We start from the raw sequence: 25,002 nt of genomic DNA on the forward strand, positions 1-25,002 counted from the left end.
TCAGAGAGCATTTACTAAAGGGATTATTTATATTTATTGAATCTTTTTCTCTGACCCATGGTAAGTATTTCAAATCTCTTATACCTTTTCTCCCTTCTAACATTGCTTGTTCTATTTTTACCCAAAGCTTGGGAGGAGATGAGTGCCATTCAACTATTGCTCTCAGCTGTGCTGCTTTATAATAGTTCTCCAAAGAAAGTAACCCTTGTCCTCCTTCTTCCTTAGACTTAAACATTGCCTGTTTTCCAACCCTTGGGCGCTTCCCTTCCCATATAAATCTGAGTATCATATTATTCCATTTTTAAAAATACTGTTTTGGGATTTCTATCGGTAGAACTTGGAAAAAGTAAAGAAACTTAGGGAGAATCATCATCTTTATCACTTCCATACATCCTAGCCAAGAGATGAACAACTTTTTCCACCTATCTAGATTTTTCTGGATGTCCTTTACTAATGGTATATAATTTTGTTGGAACAAAAGTGTCCAATCTGCTCCCAAAGTTATTCCCAAATAGCGTATAGGACCCTTCATCCACTTCAGGGGTACAAAGAATATTCTGATGTAGTCATTTCTACTCTTCTGAAATCTAAGAAGTCTATTACTGTGTCTGCCTACACTAAGGCATGAAAGACTTTCCAACATTGGTGCAACCAAGACATTGTGGAGCCATGTTCTGCTCTGCTCTGCACTCCCAGGCTCTGCTGTCAGTGGTTCTAGCCTTCCTCCATGCGGTCCTTGATAAGAGCTTCACTGTGGCTTCCCTACAGGTCCAAGTCGCTGGACTCCTTTGTTTTAGAGCCTAAGACCATAGCCCTTCACTTGCATCTCACCTTGAAGTGGCCAGATTTCTGAAAGGTGCTCTTTGCATTAGACCACCGATTAAACCGTCATTTCCTTCGTGGGACCTTAATGTGGTTCTGTCTGGCCTCACCAAACCTCTGTTTGAACTTCTGAAGGATGCTTCCCTCTTAGCCCTAATGCTAAAGGCAGTCTTTCTGGTCACCATTACCTCAGTTAGACACGTCTCAGAACTCCAGGCTCTGTCTTGTAGAGAGCTTTTCTTGAGGATCTCGGAGACTGGGATCTTTCTCTGCACATTTCCTTCGTTTTTTGCCAAAGTTGGTATCAGTCTTCCATGTTAATCAGGAAGTGCATTTGCCTGCGTTTTAGTCTTCTGGTTCTAGGAAGCAAGATCACATTTTGAAGAATTTGGATGTGCGCAGAGTTCTGCGTTATCTAGAGGTCACAAATGAGTTTCGTCTCTGCCCATCTGTTTGTGCTGACTCGTTCTTCTAAGTGGGGCACTCCCACTTTCAAGGCCACTTTTTCCAAATGGATCCGTAAGGCCATTTTGTCAGCATACATTCTATGCGTAAAACAGTTTCCAGTTTCTGTTAAGGCACATTCGACCAGGAGTATGGCCAAAGCTAGGGTAATCTCCCCTGAGGAGATTTATAGAGCAGCTACTTGGTCCACTCTGCACACATTTGCCAAAGTTTACAGATTAGATGTGGTAGCGAGATAGGACTCTCTTTTTAGGTCCTACGTCTTGAGGATTGATGCAGTCAGCCCGCCCTAGGAATTTGGGACTGCTTTTTTATGTCCCATATGTCTAGAATGACTCACCTATTGCACCTATAGCAGCATTGGGTGGATCCCTGATGAAGCTAGTGCAAAACATGTCGAGTCCAACCGCTAAGTTCACCAACACATAATTAAGGTTTACTACTGCTAAGATAAGTAAAAACATTAACTTAGGGCTCCTTTTACTAAGCTGTGGTAGCGTTTTTAGCACGCTAACCCCCGCGCTATACTAATGCCAGCTCTATGGAGGCATTAGCGTCTAGCATGCATAACATTGTAGCGCGCGCTAAAACCCCTAGCACAGCTTAGTAAAAGGAGCCCTAAATCTATAAAATTATTTATAATCATTTATAAACATAGATTTTGAGAATAAATAAAATGCAAATCTTTAAGCTGTGGCCAGTGAGGATTCAACACATAATTCTCCCCGGAGTGGTGTTTCTGAGGTCTTCAGCAAAGATACATGTTAATGAATATGAAGTAAAGAAGAGTTGAACTAAGGATATTTATCTTAGAGCTACTTGAATGAGCATTTAGATTAGAAGCTCTAAGTTGAAACTGTATATCAGTCACTCCATTTCAGATTGAACTGTGATTAAAAAGAGGCATACTTATAGGATGATGATTAAATATAGTTCTGTTTTATTCTTTTTGTATTTTTACTTAATGAATTTTTACATAATGTGTGTTTATGATCCGCAAAGAATTGCAGATTGTTGAATTCAGTTTTTTGTTGTTTTTAAAAAAAATAAATACCTCTGAATTAACCATGAGTACTTACAGGAAAATAAGATTAAGGTTTTGGAACTGCTTTCACAATCTCCAGACTTGAATATTTATTGAAAATCTATGGTAAGATACGCTGTGCATGCAAGAAAATCTAAGATGTTTCTGAGGTAGAACTCTGCAAGGAAGAGGGAGGAAATTCCAAAAGCAAGAATAGCAATAATCTTAGCTGGCTACAGGAAACCTTTTGAACTTGATGATTCTGCCAAAGGAAGAGTTGCAAAATATTGACTGAAAGGGTGTCCAGACTTTTCATCTGTCATATTTACAGATTTCTTGGTATTTTGAATCTAGAAAGAAAAAAACTACAAGTAATAAATTATGCATTAAAATTTGTAAAGAAATGTCCTATTTAACCCTGTGCCATGCAAAAGTTGTGCCAGCTTCTGTTCAGTTAGAGATTCATTTGGAACATACCTTATAAGCAAGAGTACTTATTAAACTTTTGTACACACTAGTATATGCTGAACCTTTACTTTCTTTTAGTAAAGGTAGATATAAGGTCTCAAAATAAATTCTCAGTGTGAGACAGCAATATGAATTAGCCTTAAAAAAAATTTCTAGGTCTGCCTGCTTTATTTTTACTGCCTACCTTGTTTTCTGCTTATGCCCCTCCCACCACTATTACTCATTAGTTTATACAACCTCCCAGAAAGACATTAAACTCCTAGATCTAGGTCTCTGTTCCCCTCTCTGATATAACAGATGGGAATTGCTTGTTATCAATATTAACATTTGGGGTGGGGGACTTGGGGTGGGGGTGGATAAGGGAGTACTAGAATTTGTTTTAATTCTCTACATATGATTGGCGGGGGAGGGCCTGTAGTGTGGGTGTGCAAGGCCGGAATGTTAACTGGTGACTGGCGTTTTTTAATTTTTATTTCTTATTATTTCTCCCCCTTTCAATTTTGACTGACTTGTTGCCAGAATGTTCCGTTGTGATTGCACGTGCTAGTTGAAGGCTGTCTTATATTCTTCACCAAAGCTTGTGTTAGACGCCTAGGGTGAATCATCTGTCCCAAGAGAATGCTGGGATAGATAGAATTTAGCTAATGGAGTATGATCGTGGTGATTTTAGTATCCCTTTTATTCTTCCTATATCTTTTTTTTTCTTTGCTGATTGTTTTAGCTCCAGATGTTCGCATGCTCTAATTATGTATATTGTTATTTTTACTGTGATTTATTGATATCCTTTTCTACCTCACTTTGTTCTCCTGCCCTTCTGTGCTTTTTTCTTGCTCCTTTCCCCAAAATAAATCTAATTATAAAAAATCTCTAAAATATTGTTTCATACTGCATTGTGTACACGTGTGACAAACACAAACTATCCTCCTCACCTCCTCGCCCCTCCCCTCTTCACCACCACCATACATGGATTAAAACAGTGGCACAAAAGCTTCTGTTTGTTTTTTATTTAATTGCAACTATGATTTTGGAAGTTGTACTTTTGATTTTTGTTCCAGCTAGCCCAGTCAGAAACAGCTCATACCCCACTGAAATATAGTTCATGCTAATTTTACTGCAGGTTACTGTGAATGAGTTAATTAATAGATCAGATCATTAAATTTAATGGAGCTGTGCCAATTAAAGTATGTGGTGGTAATCCATTATAATTTATCACTATTGACTTTAACGTTGCCACCAATTGCTATACTTTATTGTATAGTCTTGTTTATCATTACAGTATTAACAATTAAGAGGAGAGGAATACTGAAGTAAAGATGGCATGAACCTCATTCACTACATTAAAAGTTCTTCATTATGAGGGGTAATTTTTATAAAGCATTTTCCCATGTAATGTTGATAATGGGTATTAAAAAATTGGGTGTATAAAAGTACACATATTTACATACCAATAAGTATGCATATTTTTACATGGTCAATAGTTAGGCATTCTCAAGAGCAGCATTTGGGCAGAGCTCATTTGGAGCTGGGAGATATGTGCATACATTATAAATATACTCACCTTCATGGAGTACACAGCTGCACTTGCCTCAGCATGGTTGTAATTTTGTATTGGATGCATTTGTGTGCTACTGGGAATTATTCATTATAAAGGTACACACATTATTGCTATTATAAAAATTCAAACTTTGTATAGTGACAATCCCAAAAATCAAGTAGTAATGAGAGAACAAGTTAGGTTATCAAATAAATTTTAAATCTTTCAACCCAAATCAAATTTTCATATAAAACTATACACGAGAAAGTAAAAGAATTGCATAATGTGGATATATTTACCAATTCATATTTCACTGGCACTTGTCTGCCACCTCAGTAAATAATGATGATTCCCTCCTTAATGTCTGTGCTTCTGTAGAAAATAATTGTACAGTACTTATCTTGTATTTCAAAGTTGAATGTTCTAATGCAGGGATGCCCACACTTTTTGGGCTTGTGAGCTACTTTTAAAATGCCAAGTCAAAATGATCTACCAACAATAAAATTAAAAAACCCCCACAAAGGACACTTTCAGAAATTAAAAAAACCCCACAAAGGTTGCAGAGAAAATATGAATTATTTATATTCTGGGGTTTTTTCAAAAAGGTCAAAGCAGATGACTCTATGCAATGTTACCTCAGTAACAACTATACAAAAATAGACAAATATACCCCCTCCCTTTTTACTAAACTGCAATAGCGGTTTTAGCACAGGGAACTGTGTTGAATGCCCCATGCTGCTTTCGACGCTCATAGGATCTCTGCGCTAAAAACCGCTATTGCGGTTTAGTAAAAGGGGGCCATGGTGCAAAATATAGACAGTAGATATAAATTATCAAAACCAACACAGTTTGATCACTAAATTGAAAATAAAATCATTTTTCCTACCTTTGTTGTCTGGTGATTTCATGAGTCTCTGGTTGCACTTTCCTCTGACTGTGCATCCAATATTTCTTCCCTTCTTTCAGCCTGCTGTATGCTTCCAGACCTCATTTCCTCTGCCAACTTTTTCTTCCTCTCTCCCTGCCCCCTCCCCTTTCTTTCTGTCTCCCTGTCCCCCTTTCTTTCTGTCTGTCTTTCTCACTCCATGCCCCCTTTCTATCTCCCTGTCTCCCCTTTCTTTCCTTCTCCCTGCCCTCCCCAAGCCACTGCCGCCGCCATCGGGGAACAGGCCCCCAAACCACCGCCACCCCATGCTCTCCCTGCTTCCCGACGCAGAAGCGCTGGGCCGACCATCCTTCACCCCCCGACATCAATTCTGACGTCAGAGAAGAAGTTCTGGACCAGCCAAACAGCGATTGGCTGGCCCAGAACTTATTCTCCGACGTCAGAATTGACATCAGGTGGGGAAGGGTGGTCGGCTCAGCGCTTATGCTTTGGGAAGCAGGTAGAATGCAAAGGCAACGCAATTGACTCGCGTTGCCTTCGCGATCTGGTCGATCACAATCTTTTTGGGCACACCTGTTCTAATGTATATCATCTGGTTCAATATGTTCAACCTACATAGTGCAAAACAGGAAGCATTACGCATGTATCCATCCAGCATCAATATTTCAGCAAATTGCTTGATTTCAGGGGTGTATTTAGATAAGCTAAATGGAAGCATAATTGGGGTTTAACTTCCCAAAGCATAGTTTAATACAGTAGAGTCTCAGTTAACCGTGACTCTTACACAACTGACAAAAAGAATCACTGATATAAAAAAAAAAGATCCCCTGAAGCACAGTGGCAGCATCCTGAGCTGCAAATCCTCCTTCAAGCCCCAAAGCAGCTACGACTCCCCCTTTCCGCCCCAAAGCATGGCAGCAGTCCTGAGCCGCAGAGCCCTCCTCCCTCAAGCCCCCAAATGGCAGAAGTAGGCAGTAGTCCTTAGCTGTGAACTCCTTCCCTCCCTTCCTTACCCAAGCACAGCCAGTCAGCAGGAGGCAACCTCAAAACAAGTTGCTCAACGCATCATAGGAAAGGCCTTATCAGTGCCAGCTGCTGGTTGCGAGCTGCCTGTTTTGAGACTGCTTCCTGCTGACTGGCTGTTCTCAGGTAAGGAAGGGGGAGAACGAGTGAGGGAGTTCGTGGCCCAGGACCACTGCCTGCTTCTTCTATTTCGGGGTTTGTGGGAGAAGGACTTTGCGGCTCAGGACTGCTGCCGTGCTGGTGCTTTGCGGCGGAAGGGGGGGGTCGTAGCTGCTTCGGGGCTTGAGGGAGGATTTGCACTTTGGGGCTGGAGGGAGGGAGGAGGGCTTTAAAGATGCTTTCAATATCTAAACCTTACTCTATCTTCCTCACATCAATCTTTCAAAAGAACAATTTGCAGCATTCCCCTTCCTTTTGTTCTTTCCTTAATTTTTCTCTATCCTATATCAACTGTATTTCTTCCCCATCTACCTATCGTTTCGTGTTAGTCTAGTCCACCATGTCTTATATTAGTTACAAAAGAAGAACCCCTTGTCTTGGTATAAGGATGCAAAAATAGGAGAAAGACAAGGTGGATGTCACAATCAACCTAAAGTGTCTTTATTTAAATTGTACAAACGTAAAAAGAGTACACACATTATTGAGTCCCTTTTTACGTTTGTACAATTTAAATAAAGACCCTTTTAGGTTGATTGTGACATCCATCTTGTCTTTCTCCTGTTTGTTATATTAGTTATACCATTTGTTTAAAGTTGTTTTATCTTAATTTTTTATAATATTTGTATTGTTATTGGCGTTTTTATTTTTTTCCCCCTTTATATTTTAAACTTGCTTAGAAGTTTGATAAGCAACAAAATCAAATAAAAACTTGAAAACTTTGTGGCTCAGGACCACTGTCACACTGGTGCTTCAGGAAGGGAGGGGGGATATGAGTGCGTTAGACAAGGTTTCTAACACACTCTTAGTTAACCAGAAAAAATGTTATCCAGTATTCACCAATCCCCATGGGTGCCTGAAAACTGGGATTCTACTGTAGCAAGGCCATGAACCTGTCTTTTTAAAGTAACACAGCTGTGCCCCTAAATCAAAAAAGAGGGCCGACCAGTGATAAATCCACATGTGTTCACTGCTGGACTGAATTTGATTTGGAACAAAAGATTTAAGATTTTTTTGTTATTTAAAATAATCAGCTTAAAGTTCATTAAAATTTGCTATATCATTTGGTTTTATACAAAGTCACAATGGTATACTATTACAAAACAATTATAAAATAGATGCCTTTTTAAAATACAGTCCTATTATAAAATTACTCTTTACATGCTTATGGCTTTCTTTGCAGCCTGGTGCAATTGTGCTCTGACAGTTGATCTGCCCTGGCCTCCACCCAGAATAGAACCTCTGCTCCCTTGCAAACCATCTTCTAGCTGATGGGGCAGAATTTAACAACAAATACAAAGTTCAGTGGTTGCCAGATTCTTTGTACAGTCCTAGGAGGCATGCTGCTTTAACTAGTGCATACCATTATTTTAAATTAAAAGTTAATAGAAACAGATTTTTATTTAGATTGCTAGGAGGTTAAGGAAGGGAAAGCTATGGAGAATTCACTGTACACGAGAAGAATGCAAGCACTATTCCATTACAATTTAAGGGCAGTGGGGCTAGACAGATTTCGATTATGCTGTCAGGGAGAGACTGCAGAAAATTCTAATGCACTCTTGGGAGAGGGAAGGTAAAAGAATAAAAAATGAAAACTACACTTCCAAGGGTTGAGCAGGTGATATAAGTAAAATAATTTGACGTTTGTCAGACACCTTATATTTCATAGCAAGAAGTCTTTCTTCATATGACTTTTCAGTTTCTGTAGGCATAATAGGTAATATTTCAGACAAGCAGATGGCATGTTGTAAGCTATGTTCCTGTGTCACCTAGAGGCTCAGTTAAATATTTTTGAAAATGAAATGTTGCACAGTTCATTTTGGAAATAAGAATAAGCTGATTTTCAAAACAATATTTGGGGCATCCTATACAGTACTTCCAACTTCTTAGTTTGAATGTTCTTAGAAAGTGAAATCTTCCATGTTGAGGTTAACTGAAGCCTTTTTCCCTTAAATACATGGCACATTGATTGACTGCACTGTTCCCCATATACTTTGCAGTTGTGACATGTGAAATACAAGCAGTTTGAGACTTTTTCTTCCCCCCAACCCCTCTGTTCTTTTGTCACTGTGGTTGGGAAACATTTGTAACTTGCCTCATTTTATCTCGCTCCTCCTACAGGGTGGATATGCAGCTTACCGATACACACAGCCAGCCACTGCCACAGCAGCTACAGCAGCAGCCGCCGCAGCAGCAGCTGCCTACAGCGACAGGTATGGAAGTATATGTAGTACATTCCCTCAGTACCAACATCTCCACTCATCATTTCTGCTCACTTAACCTTTGGTGCCATTGGATTTGATCTCTCCTTTTCCAGTAATGCTTCTGACATCATTCTGTTATCCTTCTTCATATCTTCTTCAATTCAGTATCCTGAGAGAAGGATGGATTTCAAAGATAGGATTTCAATCCACTCAAGCTAGCTGAGGTCAGGAATATTGTTGAGAATGAGATTCTTTGTATTGCAAAGACATAGGACTCTGTACTGAAGCTGTTGTCCTCCTATAGTCGCAAACTTTGCAGATGGGTGTGTCTCATCATATCTTTCAACTCCTCCCCTTCACCAGTGGAGAATAGCTCCCTCTTTAGTATGTTCTGATCTGCTCTGCTTTCTTTTTACAGACAACACTCAGTTCTTGAGGGGGGGGGGGCACTCAGATTGCATCCTCCATTGCGTTGGCTTCACCTGTCATGAGTCCTTAATGTTGTTCTGAAGGGCCTCTTAGGCTTCATATGAGCCTCTGCAAAATGTGTCCCTTTTGGACCTTCCCAATCACACTACTGGGTAAGATTTTGACAAAAAATGTCCCCAAAGTTCTGAACAAATAAGCAAACAAGAAAAAGGGACTGTGAGTAAATGTAAATCCTTTAAACAGAGGAGGTGCTCAGAACCAACGGATGGTAAGAAAATCACAAAACCGGGGACAAATCACTGTAAGTGTTTTCAGTAATCTATCACTGCACCATCTTCAATCGGTAGAAAGGTTTAAACTGTGTCTAAATAAATATTTGTTTTAAAGTGTCCATTTCTTTATAAAACAGCAGACTCCAATGAGTTAAAGTGCAAATTGTTTTGAAAAACTTAGCTTGAAATAAAGGTGAGGTAGTTAGGAAGTTGTCTCACTCCAGCGGGTCCCTTTTGGACCTTGTCATCAAACGGTATTTCTGGTGGCCATTGTCTCAGTGAGGTCTCAAAATTACAGGCTATCTCTTGCAGAGAACCTTTCTTCATGTTTCTTTACAAACGGTTCCTTTATTTATTCCAAAGGTGGTCTTAGTTTTTCATGTCAATCAAGAGATTCGTTTGCCCGCTTTTCACCCTACAGCTTTGCTAAACAGGACAGGATTTTGGAGAGGCTGGATGTGTGAAGAGTCCTAATCCACTACCTGGAGAAGATCAATAATTCCCATCTATCTGACCATCTTTTTGTGCTGACCAGCCAATCAAGACAGGACAGGTCAGCCTCCAAGACTTGGCTTGCTAGATGGATTTGCATGGCAATTTTTTCTTCATATATTGCTTGTGGAAAACTGCCACCTATCTCAACTACAGCACATTTGACTAGAAGTGTCTTCCTGAGTGGAGTCCCGGGCTGTTCCACCTGATGAAATCAGTAGAGCAGCTACTTGGTCTATGATCCATACCTTTATCAGGTTCTACAGAGTGGATGTGGTGGACCAAGAAGATGCCACATTTGGGTCCTTAGTGCTGTGGGCAGGCTCATCTGTCCTTCCCTAGACGTCTGACATTGCTTTGGTACATCAGCATCAGTACAAAATCATATGTCTTTGCAACAGAATGGAAGATTAGGTTCTTACCTCGGTAATCTTCTTTCTGTTAAAAGAGATAGGATTCTTTAAGACCCGCCCTGTTCTGCTACTAGGGACAGTTCTAGAGTCCATCACAGGACTTCTTCTACTGTCAGTTGGATGAGTATACATACATACATACACACATACACACAAAACAAGAGTAAAGAGTTTATTAAGAGCAACACTATTTTTTATTGTACTTTGGGATTATTATGCGATAATGCACAGAGTAGGTTGGTTTCTGAATACTTCAAAGTTGCGAGTTCATGTTAATTATTGTTTTTTCATAAATTACAGAGCAGAACAGAAATGTATGTTTTCTCTGGGGAAGTTCCCCATGCCCCGCCTTCTTTTTTTATGTTTCAGTGGCGTTTGATTGCTTTGGTACTAACTGAAGAGGGAGCTATTCTCCACTATTGAAGGGGGGATGTTGAAAGATATAGTGACACACTTTTGCAACTATAGGAGGACACAAACACAAAGTTTGCAACTATAGGAGGACAACAACTTCAGATGGGCCATTTGGCCTTTATCTACCATCATGTTTCTATGTTTCTATCTATATGGTTACTGCGGATGGGCCATTTGGCCTTTATCTGCTACACATAGAAACATATAGAAATTTATCAACAACAGGGGACTAGATATTCAAATCCTCTTGAAAATTCACCAATAAATAGTGTATGTGGAAAGCCTCAGTCCCACCACTCCACCGCTTTACCATTTGCAACCGCGGGAAGAATTATGTGGTAACCTTCATCATTGGCTGTTCCGCATTCATAAATATTTAAATATGCAACTATATTTAAATATTTATGAATGCGGAACAGCCAATGATGAAGGTTACCACGTAATTCTTCCCGCGGTTGCAAATGGTAAAGCGGTGGAGTGGTGGGACTGAGGCTTTCCAAATACACTGTTTATTGGTGAATTTTCAAGAGGATTTGAATATCTAGTCCCCCGTTGATAAATTACTATACTATTTGGACTGATATAAAAGTTAATACACTATAGCCATTTATTGGTGTACACATAGAAACATGCAATCAGGTTTCTATGTTTAGAACAGAATTCTATGACTTCTAACAGAAAAAATATAACCGAAGTAGAGTCGACAAGGGGGGAGTTGGGGTTGGGCTACAGCGGGAGAGTGGACATCTATCCCACTGCGGGGGGATGTAGAGTCAGGGGCATGGGGAAGTTGTCGGGGGAGGGAGATGGGCAACAGCAGGAGAGAATGGGCATCTCTCCTGCTGTGTGTGTGTGTATAGAGTCGAGGGCATGGGGGAAGTTGTCACAGGGGTTTGGGCAACGGTGGGAGAAAGTGGGAATTTCCTGCTGATCTTCGATTCGGGGGTCGTTGGTTTTTTAAAAAAATTTGCGTTGGAGAGGGGTTCTGAGCTGTCAAACCTTACTTTCCTAACAGTGCATTGATCAGAGAGTAAGGCTACGATAGCTCAGACCTGTTGGCAAATTTTGGCCGCAAATGTGGCACAGCGAGGTTAGGGAATCACTTGGTGATTATAGAGAATCACTCAGAGTGCTCATTTTATTATTAATGACCTCATTGTACTACATTTGCATGGCAATATCAGAGACTGCTAGAAAATGCGGAAAAGATCACTGCAAGCCGTTTTGATAATCTGCCACTAAAATACATGCATGCTAAACTGACTGGAGCCAGTTTAGCAAGCACGTTAAAGGCACATTTTAGTTTTGAGAATCTTCCCCTCAGTCAAGGGAAATGTGTATGATATCTCACTCATGCAGGCTTAAAATGGGAAACCTATTGTCACCCTACCTCTTCTGCTTCATAATGAAGAAGTTAGTTATCTGGTAACCCTTTATTTTTCAGCTACGGACGGGTTTACACAGCTGATCCCTATCATGCTTTGGCCCCCGCTGCCAGCTATGGAGTGGGTGCTGTGGTAAGCAAATATTTTATATTTTCTGTTGTCAAAGAAAAATTGAACAAAGAGTGGTGGAGGGTCTCATACATTGTATTTTCAATATTTCCTTACACACAATTTCTCTTGGTTTTTATTTTATTTTTATCTATCAGCTTCCTACTCTTTTGTACTTCCAAATGAGTTGGAACCAAGACTGAGATTGGGTTCGTTTTTAATTACTTATAGATTTTTTTTCCTTTTAGAACTCCATTCTCTTGATGAACATACAGTATGTAGTCTGGTCACTGCTTTAGCAGTCATGATTCTGTCCCAGAGACAGTGCTGCTTCTGCAAACTTGCAATCATGGACCTTGAATAGGGTTACCATAATTGTGAAGACAAATAGAGGACATATGACCCCTACCCACACTCCATCCACAACCCCATGCCTCACCCAATGCCCCCACTTCTTTCACCCATTTCCTTTGTTCCCCTTCCCATCCTTTTTACCCTTTTAGTGCTTTTCTTTTCCCCTCCCTCTAACCCCCCTTCCCAAAGGGTGCTTCTCTTCCTCTCTCTTTCCAACCTCCTCTACTGCTGTTTCTGTCTTCCCTCCCATCCAGAACTACCCTTCTCCAGCCCTCTCTCCTTTCCATGATGCTTCTCTCCATCCCTGCCTTCCTTCCTCCATACTGTTTCTCCAGCCCTCTCCTCATGTTTATTTTTATTTTTGTATTTATATACTACTTATAGCCCAAGTGGTTTACATTCAGGTACTCAAGCATTTTTCCCTATCTGTTCCGGTGGGCTTATACTCTACCTAATGTACCTGGGGCAATGGGTGATTAGGTGACTTGCCCAGGGTCACAAGAAGCAGCATGGGATTTGAACCCACGACCTCAGGGTGCTGAGGTTGTAGCTCTAAACACTGTGCCACATATGCCACTTCAGCACTCCCTCTTCTGACCTCAAAGCTGCTTTTTCAGCTCTCCCTGCTTCCATTTCTAAAGGTGCTTTTAATTTTACAGCCATTTTTATGGTCCTCTCTCCTCTCGGCTCCCGACTCCCTCGCCTACCTCCTCCTCAGTCATTGCAATTGAATATATGGGCAGCCAGCAATGGCAATGAGGTGAGCCTGCTGCCAGAAGCCACCTCTTTGCAGCGACTTCCTGTTTTCGTGTAGACAGGACCTGCAGAGAGGTGGCTTCCGGGGCAAGCCAATGGAAGCAGGCTCACCTCATTGTCACTGCCAGTGCCTGAAGATTCAATTGCAGCGGCCAGGGGGAGTTGGGAGAGCCAATTATCCCCGGGGTATAAGCCGGCCCTGCCAAACTAGGTGGGCTTGTGGATCAGCCAAAGCCAGACTCCCCTATTTAAAAAAAAAAACCACTGTCTGGACAACTGGCCAGTTCTCTAAAAAGAGGACATGTCTAGGTTTTCTCAGAGGTAATCCTAACCTTGAATCCAGCCATTAAGGGTAATCCTTAACAGTGACCTGGTATTGTCCTAGGACAGGTTTGGGCAAACATTTTGGTAAAGGAGCCATGACTAGGCCAGAAGGATTGTGAATTGATATGAATTGAAGAGTGTATGTTTGGGAGGGGGGTAACCTTTACATTAACTATATGTATAAATGAAGAGAGGTTATCTCAAAGTACCTGTACCACATGCATTCATTTTTTAGTGAAAGAATTACTAGGCAATTTAATTAATTACCAAGTAATTAATCAATTATTGTAAAAATGAAATACCTGTGGCACTGATATTATGAGAAAACCAACTCTTACTGGATGCAGTTTTCTGTGGTGCCCCCGCCCCCTTCCTTCCAGTAATCAATAATACTAACATGAAAGCGCAAGCAAGAGCATGCTAGCATTCCTGCTGGTTACTCTGCCACTGTCATCCCTTGATACTGTGTACTATTTGGACTTTTCAAGTATATGCATTGCTTTTATCTGTGAAGAGTCTTTCACAATAAACTGTTTATCAAGATCGTTTCCACAGTGTTCTGTTTTTCGGTTATCCCTTGGAGCTCTGCATGTCCATATTTAATTACATGGCAATATCGATACATTATCATGGACACAAAAGCAAAGTAATTGGCAGAAGCACTAGCAAACTCCTTCCTTTGCTTTTCTCTCCTTAGTGGTAATGGCAGCAGTGGAGGTAATTTAAACATTAGTGGTGCGGAAAGGGGCTATAATGTAGGCATCTACAATCCAAGCATGTGGGATTTAATTTGCCCACTCCTATTGTAGCAGCTGGGCAAGCTAGATGGGCTTTAAATGCTATCATATTCTTTATTTCTGTGTTAAAAGTGGGACTTTGCAAATGTATATTCTTTCAGTAAATAAATGTTTCATTGCTGAGCAAGACTGAGTTAAGTGTACACAGGTAGGTGACATCATCTAATGGCACCAGGACAGAACAGCTTTCCTAGGCTCAAAACTAGCATAAATGTTGAATATGTGCAAACTTTCCTGTACATAGCGGTCTCCTCAGCTTCTCAGTTTTTTCTTTCCATCCTGCTGAGCAACCACAGAAATTAAATTTTCCCATACTGAAGAGTTTTCTTTGTCTGTATACTGTTTCTCATTGTTTTGTTCTGTGAAATGTCTTAGGTGAAGTCTGGGTTCTGGTTGTCTCAGTGTTGGGAGAAAGATCCAGAACCTCATCACTCATTCCAGACATCTGAATTGTCTGGGCTCAGACCATAATCAGGCTACTGCAAATATGACAAGATGTTCCACATGTCTGAAAATAACACCTGAACCACCTTCACAATCATTATGATGTAAAGAAGAATCTTCCTCACACAGGAGGAGAAAGGAGAGCATTGCATGTGCAGAGATCAACTGACTGCACACTAGGAGATCCTTCACTGTGGATTTTGCCTCTGAATCCTATACGTGGTACAATGACGATATCAGCTCCCAACATCATTCAAATTAGTACAAACTCTCTCTGAGGCTTCAAGGCCTAAAATGCTGTCATTTTCTGCTCACTTTCACAGTCCTGATGTTGAGGCAACAGAGCACTTGTCCTAAGTGCAGACCAACATAGGTATTGCCTTTGTTATCTGCACCTTTGAAACAACTCCAGTTGGACAGTAGTGTTGGCTTGACTTTCATCATATTTCATCAGTTCAGACATCATGTCAGCCCCTCAGCACAGAAAAGGCTATTCCAGCAGCAGAAGAATACATTAATAGCACAGACAAGTGCAGATGTTGCCTTGCTTTATGGTTGATGTACAATCTTCTGTGCAACAATCAGCCATCTAACCTCCAATGGCATCTGCTCTGATCCTTATCACAGAGGTCAATGAATGTTCACCATATGTTTTGCTGCCTCTGCCAGAGCAACCACACATGTTTCTGCAAAAGATGTTCAAAAAGTTGGGTTACTATAAAGGTTTACCATTTGTGCAATATTAACAGCTAAGTATAATGCCATCTCAATCCATAGGTGTTACTGCTGTGCAAAAAGCATACTCGTTCATCTTAAAATCCCATAGTCTCTTCTACAGTCGAATTTGGGTTGTAAACTGCAAGGGAGGCGCTCCCTACCCACACCCCTTTTCACCATGCTTAGAAATTTCTTAACATAGTCTAGAAGGTTACCCAGAATCAAACTTTATTCCTCTGACATTCTCCTTAGAAGAAAAAATGTACTCTACAAATTCATATCAATCTCATTTACCAAACAAATCCCTTCTCTTTGTTTCAGGAAGCAGAGCTTTCTTCAGCTGAGTTTGCCTAAATAAGTTTAATTTTTTTTTTTTTTAACTTCTAACATAAGCTCCAAAGGCCACAGTAGCCATCCCAATTCATAGTTTCGTGCAAGAGCAACAGTTTTTTATGTTGCAAACCCTACTAATGATTTAAAGGACAATTCCATAATTGGATGCCACAATTTAGATGCCTAGATGCAGCACACTGAATACTAATGGCATCTAGAATCTAAGATTCCATGTCAATAGCATCTGCTCCCCTCTCTTTCTCTCTCCTCCCCATTTCCATCCAGCATCTGCTCTCCCCTCTCCCCCATCCCCACTATCATCCAATGTCTGCCCCTTCTCTCTTTCCATCCACCCCACTTCCATCAGCATTATGCCCCTCTCTCTCCACCCCATTTCCATCCAGCATCTGCCCCTTCTCCTTCCATCCACCACCCTTCCATACCAGCATCCTGCCCCCTCACCTCCCCACCATTGCAGTATGCTTCTTGATCCAGCAGCAGCTGCTTTAAACTTAAATGCAGCTATGGCGGGACCTTCCTGCACTTCCTCACAGCTGCTGGCTCTGCTCCAGAACAAGGAAGTGACGGAAGGGATGGACCGGCAGCAGCAGAAAGGTCCCACAATGGCTGAAAAGTTTATTGTCACTGCTGCTGGTTCAGGAAAGCAGCAGTGGCAGAGTAGGGCAGGAGGTCCAGGACCCGGTGTGCCGGCTATGCACCCCCTTAAAGCGTGAACTTGGGCGGCCCCCCGGCCCCCTTAGTACTCCACTGTTACATTGTAAACTGGTTCAATATAGAAACAAATAGCAATTGGACACTGCTTCAACTGTTGAAAGAACAGTGGGTGAAGAGGTAAGGAAGATTCTCATGTCTACAGTGAGAAGGTCAGCTTGGTATGGTTATAGCGAGTCTGTTCTACAAACTATGTTGTGCAGTGAAGAGGAACAGGAGAGAAGAGGTGCAGTGGAGAAGATATTAAAGATCAGAGATGAAGGAGATGAGAAGACACAGTTTAGAGTCAGCTGGGTGAGATCCAGGAAAATACCATCAACACTGAGGCAACTACTCTGGAGCTTAGCATTTCTGAGCCTCCTCTTACCTATACCATGACATCAGCAAAGATGAAAGGTATTTCTGAACAAGCCCTTAATGACTTCGGACTGGCCATAATACACCCAGTCTATAGAAAAGTGTGTAAAAATGACAACTGATTTTGCTGCTCATGTGTACAATTGGGAGAGGAGAGAACATTATATTAGGGTCGTATGGTCAGCAGGGAACTCATGAGCCAAAACAGAAGCAAACGATATGGCCTCTTTCCTGGATTTTGTTAAATAAATTAACTACATAAATGACATTTTAAATAAAATTATGTGACTACAGTTGTAGTTCACACTATTTGTACATTCAAGTAAATTTTAAATAATTTCTACATATTTCAACTGTCATTTGATATAGGTAAAGACTCACTTTAAGCAGTTTCTGAAGATAGTTTTAGGTTCAGCATGCAAAGTTGCATAATTTGATCACTAGTAGTTTATAAAGTTTGAAAAAATAATCTACCCTCTTAAATTGACATGCCCTATTGCTTCCCCATCCCCTTTTCCACTACAGCACTACCCTGGTGCTCACAGATTCTAGGCCAATAGCCACCCTTTGCTGCAGAGTAAAGAGAGGAGCAATGATGCAGCAGTTAAACAGGAGGAATCCCAGAGAGCCAGACACAGAGTTTGTAAGACAATACTGTATGTTCCTTCTCCATATTCCCTCCAACTTTTGTCAGTGGTCTCATTCCACCTCTTCCTGCTGCTGCTTCTTTAGGCTCACATAGTCCAGTGCTCCCACCATTTTGTGAAGAATGGGGAACAGTTCTGCTTTCCATTCTCCCTCAGTTCAGTCCCTAACTATAGCCCTCTCAATATCAGAGAAAGTAAGTTTTAAAAAGGTGGTGTTTAGTTCATGGTATTCCGTGCTTCCACAATCTCTTCCCCTTTCCCATCCATCTAGTGATAAACATCCATCTAGTGAAAACCTTATTTATCTCAGTGACTGCAAGGTTGGACAAAAGAGGAGAGGAAGAGTTGTAGGATATTCAGTGCTATAATTCTGGTAATAAAAATCTTGTATGTCTAGGGGTTAGCACTGTATTCTGTTGTTGCCCTAGGAACAGCTTTTGCTTGGTTACTCGCTTATAAACACTGACCACGCTGTCATGGAAAAGCAGTTGTCTTTATTAAGCTGTTAGCCCAACAGATAATAATTGTGCATGAATATAAGGTAATGCAGAGCTTATATACATACATGCAGATAGACACAATGACTCTGAACACGTGCACAAATAATAATTCTGTGATACAGACTATACATAAGAAACTAAATTGCTAAGAGAGAGGAAAACACAGCTAGGATTTAGTACTAAAACTATCACCAAGTCTCATAAACCTGCCCAAAGAGGAGTCGGGAGAGCAGGAGAGTAGGAAGATGAACCTGGACCAAGGGGCAGCGGCGAGAGAAGGCTCTGTCCACCCCCACCGCGTCATCGCCTGGGCTCCCCCTTAAGAGAGAGAGAGCGGAATGGAGTCAGCAGAGCCGGGAAGAGTGCAGCAAGGAGCTGGCTGAGGCAGGAGAGAGAGCTGGAGAGTCGGGAGGAATACGGAGAGGAGTTGGGAGAGCAGGAGAGTAGGAAGGAGAGTCGGGAGGATTTAGTACTAAAACTATCACCAAGTCTCATAAACCTACCCAAGGAGGAGTCGGGAGAGCAGGAGAGTAGAAAGGTGAACTTAGACCAAGGGGCAGTGGCGAGAGAAGGCTCCGCCCACCCCCACAGCGTCATCGCCTGGGCTCCCCCTTAAGAGAGAGTGAGCGGATTGGAGTCAGCAGAACAAGGAGGAGTGCAGCAAGGAGCCGGTTGAGGCAGGAGAGAGAGCAGGAGAGTTGGGAGGAATACGGAGAGGAATCGGGAGAACAGGAGAGTCGGGAGGTAAACCGGCTCCGCCCACCCCCACCGCGTCATCACCTGGGCTCCCCCTTAAAAGGGAGCATGCCAACGGCGCGCGGCAAAGGCGCTCGCCTTAGCAAGAGCACCTTAAGAAGGAGCCCTTAAGAAGGAGCCAGGAGACCAGGCTGCCCAGCAGATTAAACTAAAACATAAGCCACAAGTACTTCTTTATCCCCTAAGTCTTTCTTTTTCTCTTCTCCCAGATAACAGCACAACAGGGACCACCTTCGCACACCACACACCCAGAGACTACCAAGAGAAGGTAAAATGGAAGCAGCAGGAACCCAGAGGAGCTTCCCAGTGTACTGCACGGAGTGTCATATGTACGACTACCTCCCCTCAGGAAGGCAGGCATACATATGCAGTCGGTGTCAGGAACTGGAAAGCCTAAGGAAGGAAGTCAGTATACTACAGGACAGGGTTCAGGAGCTGGAGGGACTCCACATCTCGAAAGAACCGCGCTGGACAACTGGGGACCCCACAAGAGAGAGCCACATTAAGGAGCAAGTAAGGGAGCTTGAGAGATTCATCGAGGAGGCCTACAGGAAGGTGGAAGAGCAGGACCACCAGCAACCATCGGACACCAAGAATGAAGGACCTTATGAAAGAATCGAGCAGACTGAAGGATTAACCAGAACCCCAAGGAAGAAGTACTGAACCACACCGAGGATACCGACTTGAGACCGCAAAGGCGGAAGGATTAAATTACCAAGAAAAAATGGAGCTGACACAAAATTAGGACTGTATTATCGCCCATCTGGGCAAGCAGAAGTAAACGACAAAGAGCTGGGAGCAGAATTGAGGCGGGAATGCACAAACGGAAGAGTGATGGTAATAGGGGATTTTAACTACCCTGGGATAGACTGGAATATTGGAAACTCCAACTGTGCGAGGGAAGCAGAATTCCTAGAGGCTGTGAGGTATTGCTTCATGGAACAGCTTGTCAAGGAACCAACGAGAGGGGATGCCACCCTCGACCTAATCTTTAATGGACTAGGGGGACCTGCGAAGGAAGTGGAAGTAATAGGACCACTAGGAAACAGAGATCATAACATGATCCGGTACAAATTAGAAGTAGGAGCATCAAAGGTGAAGAGAACCACAACGACAACACTCAACTTCAAGAAAGGAAACTATGATGCTATGAGAGTAATGAAACTCAGAAATAGCTCACAAGGGATAGAAACCGTTGAAAAAGCCTGGTCTCTATTCAAGGACACGGTGCAAGAAGCACAAAATCTGTACGTCCCCAGGTTTAGGAAAGGGTGCAAAAAAAACCGAACAAAAGACCCGGTATGGATAACAAATTAAGTAAAGAAAGCAATAAGTGACAAGAAAAAATCATTCTGGAAGTGGAAGAAGGACCAAACCGGGGAAAACTGGAAAGAGCACAAAAAACACCAAAAGGAATGTCACCGAGTGGTTAGGAAAGCTAAAAGGGAATACGAAGAGAGGCTGGCTGGGGAAGCAAGAAACTTCAAACCGTTCTTCAGATACGTTAAAGGGAAGCAGCCAGTGAGGGAGGAAGTAGGACCTTTGGGTGTTGGAGACAGAAAAGGAGTGGTAAAGGAGGAAAAAGAGGTCGCAGACAGGTTGAACGAGTTCTTCTCGTCAGTCTTCACAAGCGAAGACACGTCAATCGTGCCAGAACCGGAGGAGATCATAAGTGGAGACAAAGAAAGAAAACTGTCGCAAATAGAGGTAAGCCAGGAGGATGTCCTCCAGCAGATAGATAGGTTGAAAAGCGACAAATCACCGGGACCGGATGGAATCCACCCAAGGGTACTTAAAGAACTAAGAAATGAAATAGCGGAAACACTCTGACAAATTTGCAACCTATCTTTGAGAACTGGGAAGATCCCGGAGGACTGGAAAATAGCTAATGTCACACCTATCTTCAAAAAGGGATTGAAGGGCGACCCGGGGAACTACAGGCCGATAAGCTTGACTTCAGTTCCGGGCAAGATGGTAGAAGCACTGATAAAAGACAGCATCTGCGAGCACATAGAAAAAAAATGGACAATTGAAGGCAAGCCACTTCTTTGAAGGGATAAACAGCCAGATGGACAAAGGGGAATCCATTGACATCATTTATCTCGACTTCCAAAAAGCCTTTGACAAGGTACCTCATGAGCGGCTACTTAAGAAGCTGTGGAACCACGGGGTGGAGGGAACGTGCACAGATGGATTAAACACTGGCTGGCAGGCAGAAAGCAAAGGATTGGAGTGAAGGGCCACTACTTGGACTGGTGGAGGGTCACGAGTGGTGTTCCCCAGGGGGTCGGTACTCGTTGTTCAATGTATTTATAAACAACCTGGAAATGGGGACGAAGTGTGAAATTATAAAATTTGCAGATGACACTAAACTCTGTAACAGAGTCAGTACAGCGGAAGATTGCGAAGACCTACAAAGGGACCTAAGCAAACTGGAGGAGTGGGCAAATAAATGGCAAATGAAATTTAACTTAGAGAAATGCAAGGTCATGCACTTGGGGAAAAGAACCCAATGTTCAGCTACAAAATGGGGGGGATCAGTCCCGCCATAGCTGCATTTAAGTTTAAAGCAGCTGCTGCTGGATCAAGAAGCATACTGCAATGGTGGGGAGGTGAGGGGGCAGGATGCTGGTATGGAAGGGTGGTGGATGGAAGGAGAAGGGGCAGATGCTGGATGGAAATGGGGTGGAGAGAGAGGGGCATAATGCTGATGGAAGTGGGGTGGATGGAAAGAGAGAAGGGGCAGACATTGGATGATAGTGGGGATGGGGGAGAGGGGAGAGCAGATGCTGGATGGAAATGGGGAGGAGAGAGAAAGAGAGGGGAGCAGATGCTATTGACATGGAATCTTAGATTCTAGATGCCATTAGTATTCAGTGTGCTGCATCTAAGCATCTAAATTGTGGCATCCAATTATGGAATTGTCCTTTAAATCATTAGTAGGGTTTGCAACATAAAAAACTGTTGCTCTTGCACGAAACTATGAATTGGGATGGCTACTGTGGCCTTTGGAGCTTATGTTAGAAGTTAAAAAAAAAAAAATTAAACTTATTTAGGCAAACTCAGCTGAAGAAAGCTCTGCTTCCTGAAACAAAGAGAAGGGATTTGTTTGGTAAATGAGATTGATATGAATTTGTAGAGTACATTTTTTCTTCTAAGGAGAATGTCAGAGGAATAAAGTCTGATTCTGGGTAACCTTCTAGACTATGTTAAGAAATTTCTAAGCATGGTGAAAAGGGGTGTGGGTAGGGAGCGCCTCCCTTGCAGTTTACAACCCAAATTCGACTGTAGAAGAGACTATGGGATTTTAAGATGAACGAGTGTGCTTTTGCACAGCAGTAACACCTATGGATCTTCTTCCTAAATTTCTCAGCTATTTAGATACACAGAAGCACTTCGAATTTCAAGAAGTCATAGCAACTCTGTCACAACATTTGAAAGATTGTGAACTTGAGGGAGGAAGGCAGGGAGAGAGATGGGATGGGAGGACAATTGGGAAGATAAAAGGAGAGAAGTTGAATATGAGAATGGGAGGGAGGGAGAAATGTTAGGTCTTGGGGTGGAATGGAGAGAGAGATGCAACTTCTCAGGTTTTTTCTCTCTCCCTCCCATTCAGCATCAAGGGGGGGGGACGTGAAGAAGAAAAGAAAAGAGAGGGAGGGATATTGGACTATGGGGAGAGAGGTGGGATAAGATGATGCTAGAAAAGTGGTCTTCATTTGAAGGCCCGCAAGCTGATGGTAGCCCTCCAAGACCTGGAGCCTATCCAGAATTTTATCTCTCTCCCCCCCCCCCCTTCTCCAAGGTGGAATCCAGCACTTTTTTACCCTTTTTTCTGGAGCTGCACTCTTAGGGCAACAGGCACCTTGAGTGAAGTAAACATACTGCCTTAAGTGGTCCTGGAAGCTTTCCCTTTGCTTACAGCTTCCTGCCCCCATGGTGGGAAGTTATAAAAAGGGGAAGGCTTCTGGGGCCGCCAAAGGCAGCATATTTACTTCACTCACACTGTCTGTGGCTGAAGAGTGGAGTGCTAGAAATAAAAATAGTCAAAAAGCAAAGGATTCCACCGGGGGAGGGAGAGGATACTATAAAGATGATGGACTGTAGAGATGGGGAGGAAAAGGTAAGAAAATGCCAGACCTCTGTGGGAAGAGGGAAGGGGAGGATAGTGATGCCAGGAGGGGGGAAGGAGAGAGAAATGCAGAGCAGGGATAAAAGTGAAGGAGTTTGAGAGAGAGATGCTAGATTGCAAAGAGAGGAGAGAGACCACGAGAAAAGGGGGAGGGAGGGAAATAGATCACGGGAAGAGGAAGGGGGAGAGAGGGAAGGAAATATGCCAGGGAAGTGAAGAAGAAAGAGATGCAAGAACACAGTAGGGGGAGAAGGGAAGGGAAAGATACCAGACCATGGGAAAAGAGGAAGGGAAGGAGAGAGATGCCTAACCACTGGAAGGAAGATGGGGAGGGAAGGAGAAAGAAGCCAGATCACGATAGGAGGGAAGGGAAGAAGGTAAGAAAGATATGCGAGACTGCGGGAAAGAGAAGTGATACCAGAAGAGAGTGATACCATATCAAGGGAAGGGGAGATGTCAGACTGAAGGAAGGAGGAGAGAGAGATGCCAGAACACATTAAGGGGTAGGAGGGAAGGGAAGGAGGAGATAAAGATGCCAGACCATAGGAAGGGGGAAGAGAGAGATGTCAGAACATGGGTGGGTTAGAGAGGAGATGGTGCACAGGGATGGGAGGAGTAGGAAAGGGGAAAAAGGGAGGAATAAGGAAGGAGGAAGTATGGTGCACATGGATGGAGAGGAGGGGAAGACATGGGAAAACAGACAGATTGAGAAGGAAGCAGCCACATGGTCCACACTTCATTCCTTTACAAAGTTGTGATAGGCCAGAGCACACTACAGGGTTTCAAGGAAGGTTTAGAGATAGGTTCCTAAAGGATGAGGGGATTGAGGGTTACAGATAGATGTAGAGGTAGGTTACAGAAATGGTCAGGAACCACTTCACAGGTCACAGACCTGATGGGCCGCTGCGGGAGCGGACCACTGGGCGCAATGGACCTCTGGTCTGACCCAGAGGTGGCAACTTCTTATGTTCTTTATAGAGTGGATGTAGCAGTGCATAAGAAACCAGAAACTTGATGGCAGATAAAAGCCAAATGGCCCATCCAGTATGCCCATCCTTAGTAACCATTATCTCTTCCTCTCTCTAAATGTACCACAACTAAAGCACACCGGACAAGAATGCACTGACAATCCTGCACAGAACTTATGCGCGTGGCCTTATAACAGTTCCTGTTAGCGCTCTGAGGGGGATTTGGGGGGAACCCCCCATTAAGCCTACAAGTGTTAGCGCTTCTATTGGGAGGTTGGAGGAGGGTAACCCCCCATTACAGTGGAAACCACCGCCCCCCCCCCCCCCCCCCTTACAGTGGAAACTGCTGTTTTCCTTCGTTTTTTGGGTATTTGGCAGTTTTCAGTGTAATGTGTTGGTTAAACCCAAAAAGAAGCCTCCACCTGCTTGGTCTTTTAAGCCTGCTTCCTCTTACCAACGTAGATATGCTGCTAAACCTACTCCTCAGGCACCCGCCAAGCCTTGTAGACAGCGACAACAGCCATGTCAACAACCCAAACAACCGGCTGCTCCTTCAGAAACCTGCACAGCCTTTTTGACGTGTTCCTTCAGAGCATAGCCAAAGTTCCTCTACTACTTTCTCTGCCTCAGCCCATAGGGCGACATCTTCAGATTTACATCAATCGCTGGGAGCGCATTACATCAGATCTTTGGGTCCTCAACATCATTCATCAAGGGTATATCCTTCATTTTCACACCCTTCCTCCAAACTATACTCCAAAAGAGTCTGCTTTAAATCTGACGCAGTCTTCCCTACTTCTTCAGGAGGTTTATTCTCTCCTCCTCCTCAATGCCATCAAGGAAGTTCCTCCATCTCAACACAACCAAGGATTTTACACCCGATACTTCTTGGTCCCCAAAAAGACAGGAGGTCTGAGACCCATCCTGGATCTCCGAGCTCTCAACAAATATCTTGTCAAGGAGAAGTTTTGAATGCTGTCTCTCACTCTCCTTTATCCCCTATTGGCTCAGAACAAATGGCTATGTTCTCTAGACCAGTGATTCCCAACCCTGTCTTGGAGGACCACTAGGCCAGTCGGGTTTTCAGGAT

General features: G+C 42.8%; 1 protein-coding gene across 10 annotated transcripts in view; it reads left to right on the forward strand.

Annotated features, from left to right (window-relative positions):
• Nucleotides 1-25,002, forward strand: part of RBFOX2 (RNA binding fox-1 homolog 2) — an 839,083-nt gene that overhangs the window by 793,859 nt on the left and 20,222 nt on the right. For 9 of the 10 annotated variants that reach the window (XM_033935143.1, XM_033935145.1, XM_033935146.1 and 6 more), the window contains 2 exons: nt 8,500-8,591; nt 12,047-12,119. In XM_033935143.1, the coding sequence (XP_033791034.1) occupies nt 8,500-8,591; nt 12,047-12,119 (165 nt within the window). Of the gene's footprint in view, nt 1-8,499; nt 8,592-12,046; nt 12,120-25,002 lie in introns of those variants that run through there. The other variant, XR_004538493.1, reaches the window with a different exon arrangement.

This window comes from Geotrypetes seraphini, chromosome 2 (assembly GCF_902459505.1).
Source record: "Geotrypetes seraphini chromosome 2, aGeoSer1.1, whole genome shotgun sequence".
In the NCBI taxonomy this organism is placed as follows: Eukaryota; Metazoa; Chordata; class Amphibia; order Gymnophiona; family Dermophiidae; genus Geotrypetes; species Geotrypetes seraphini.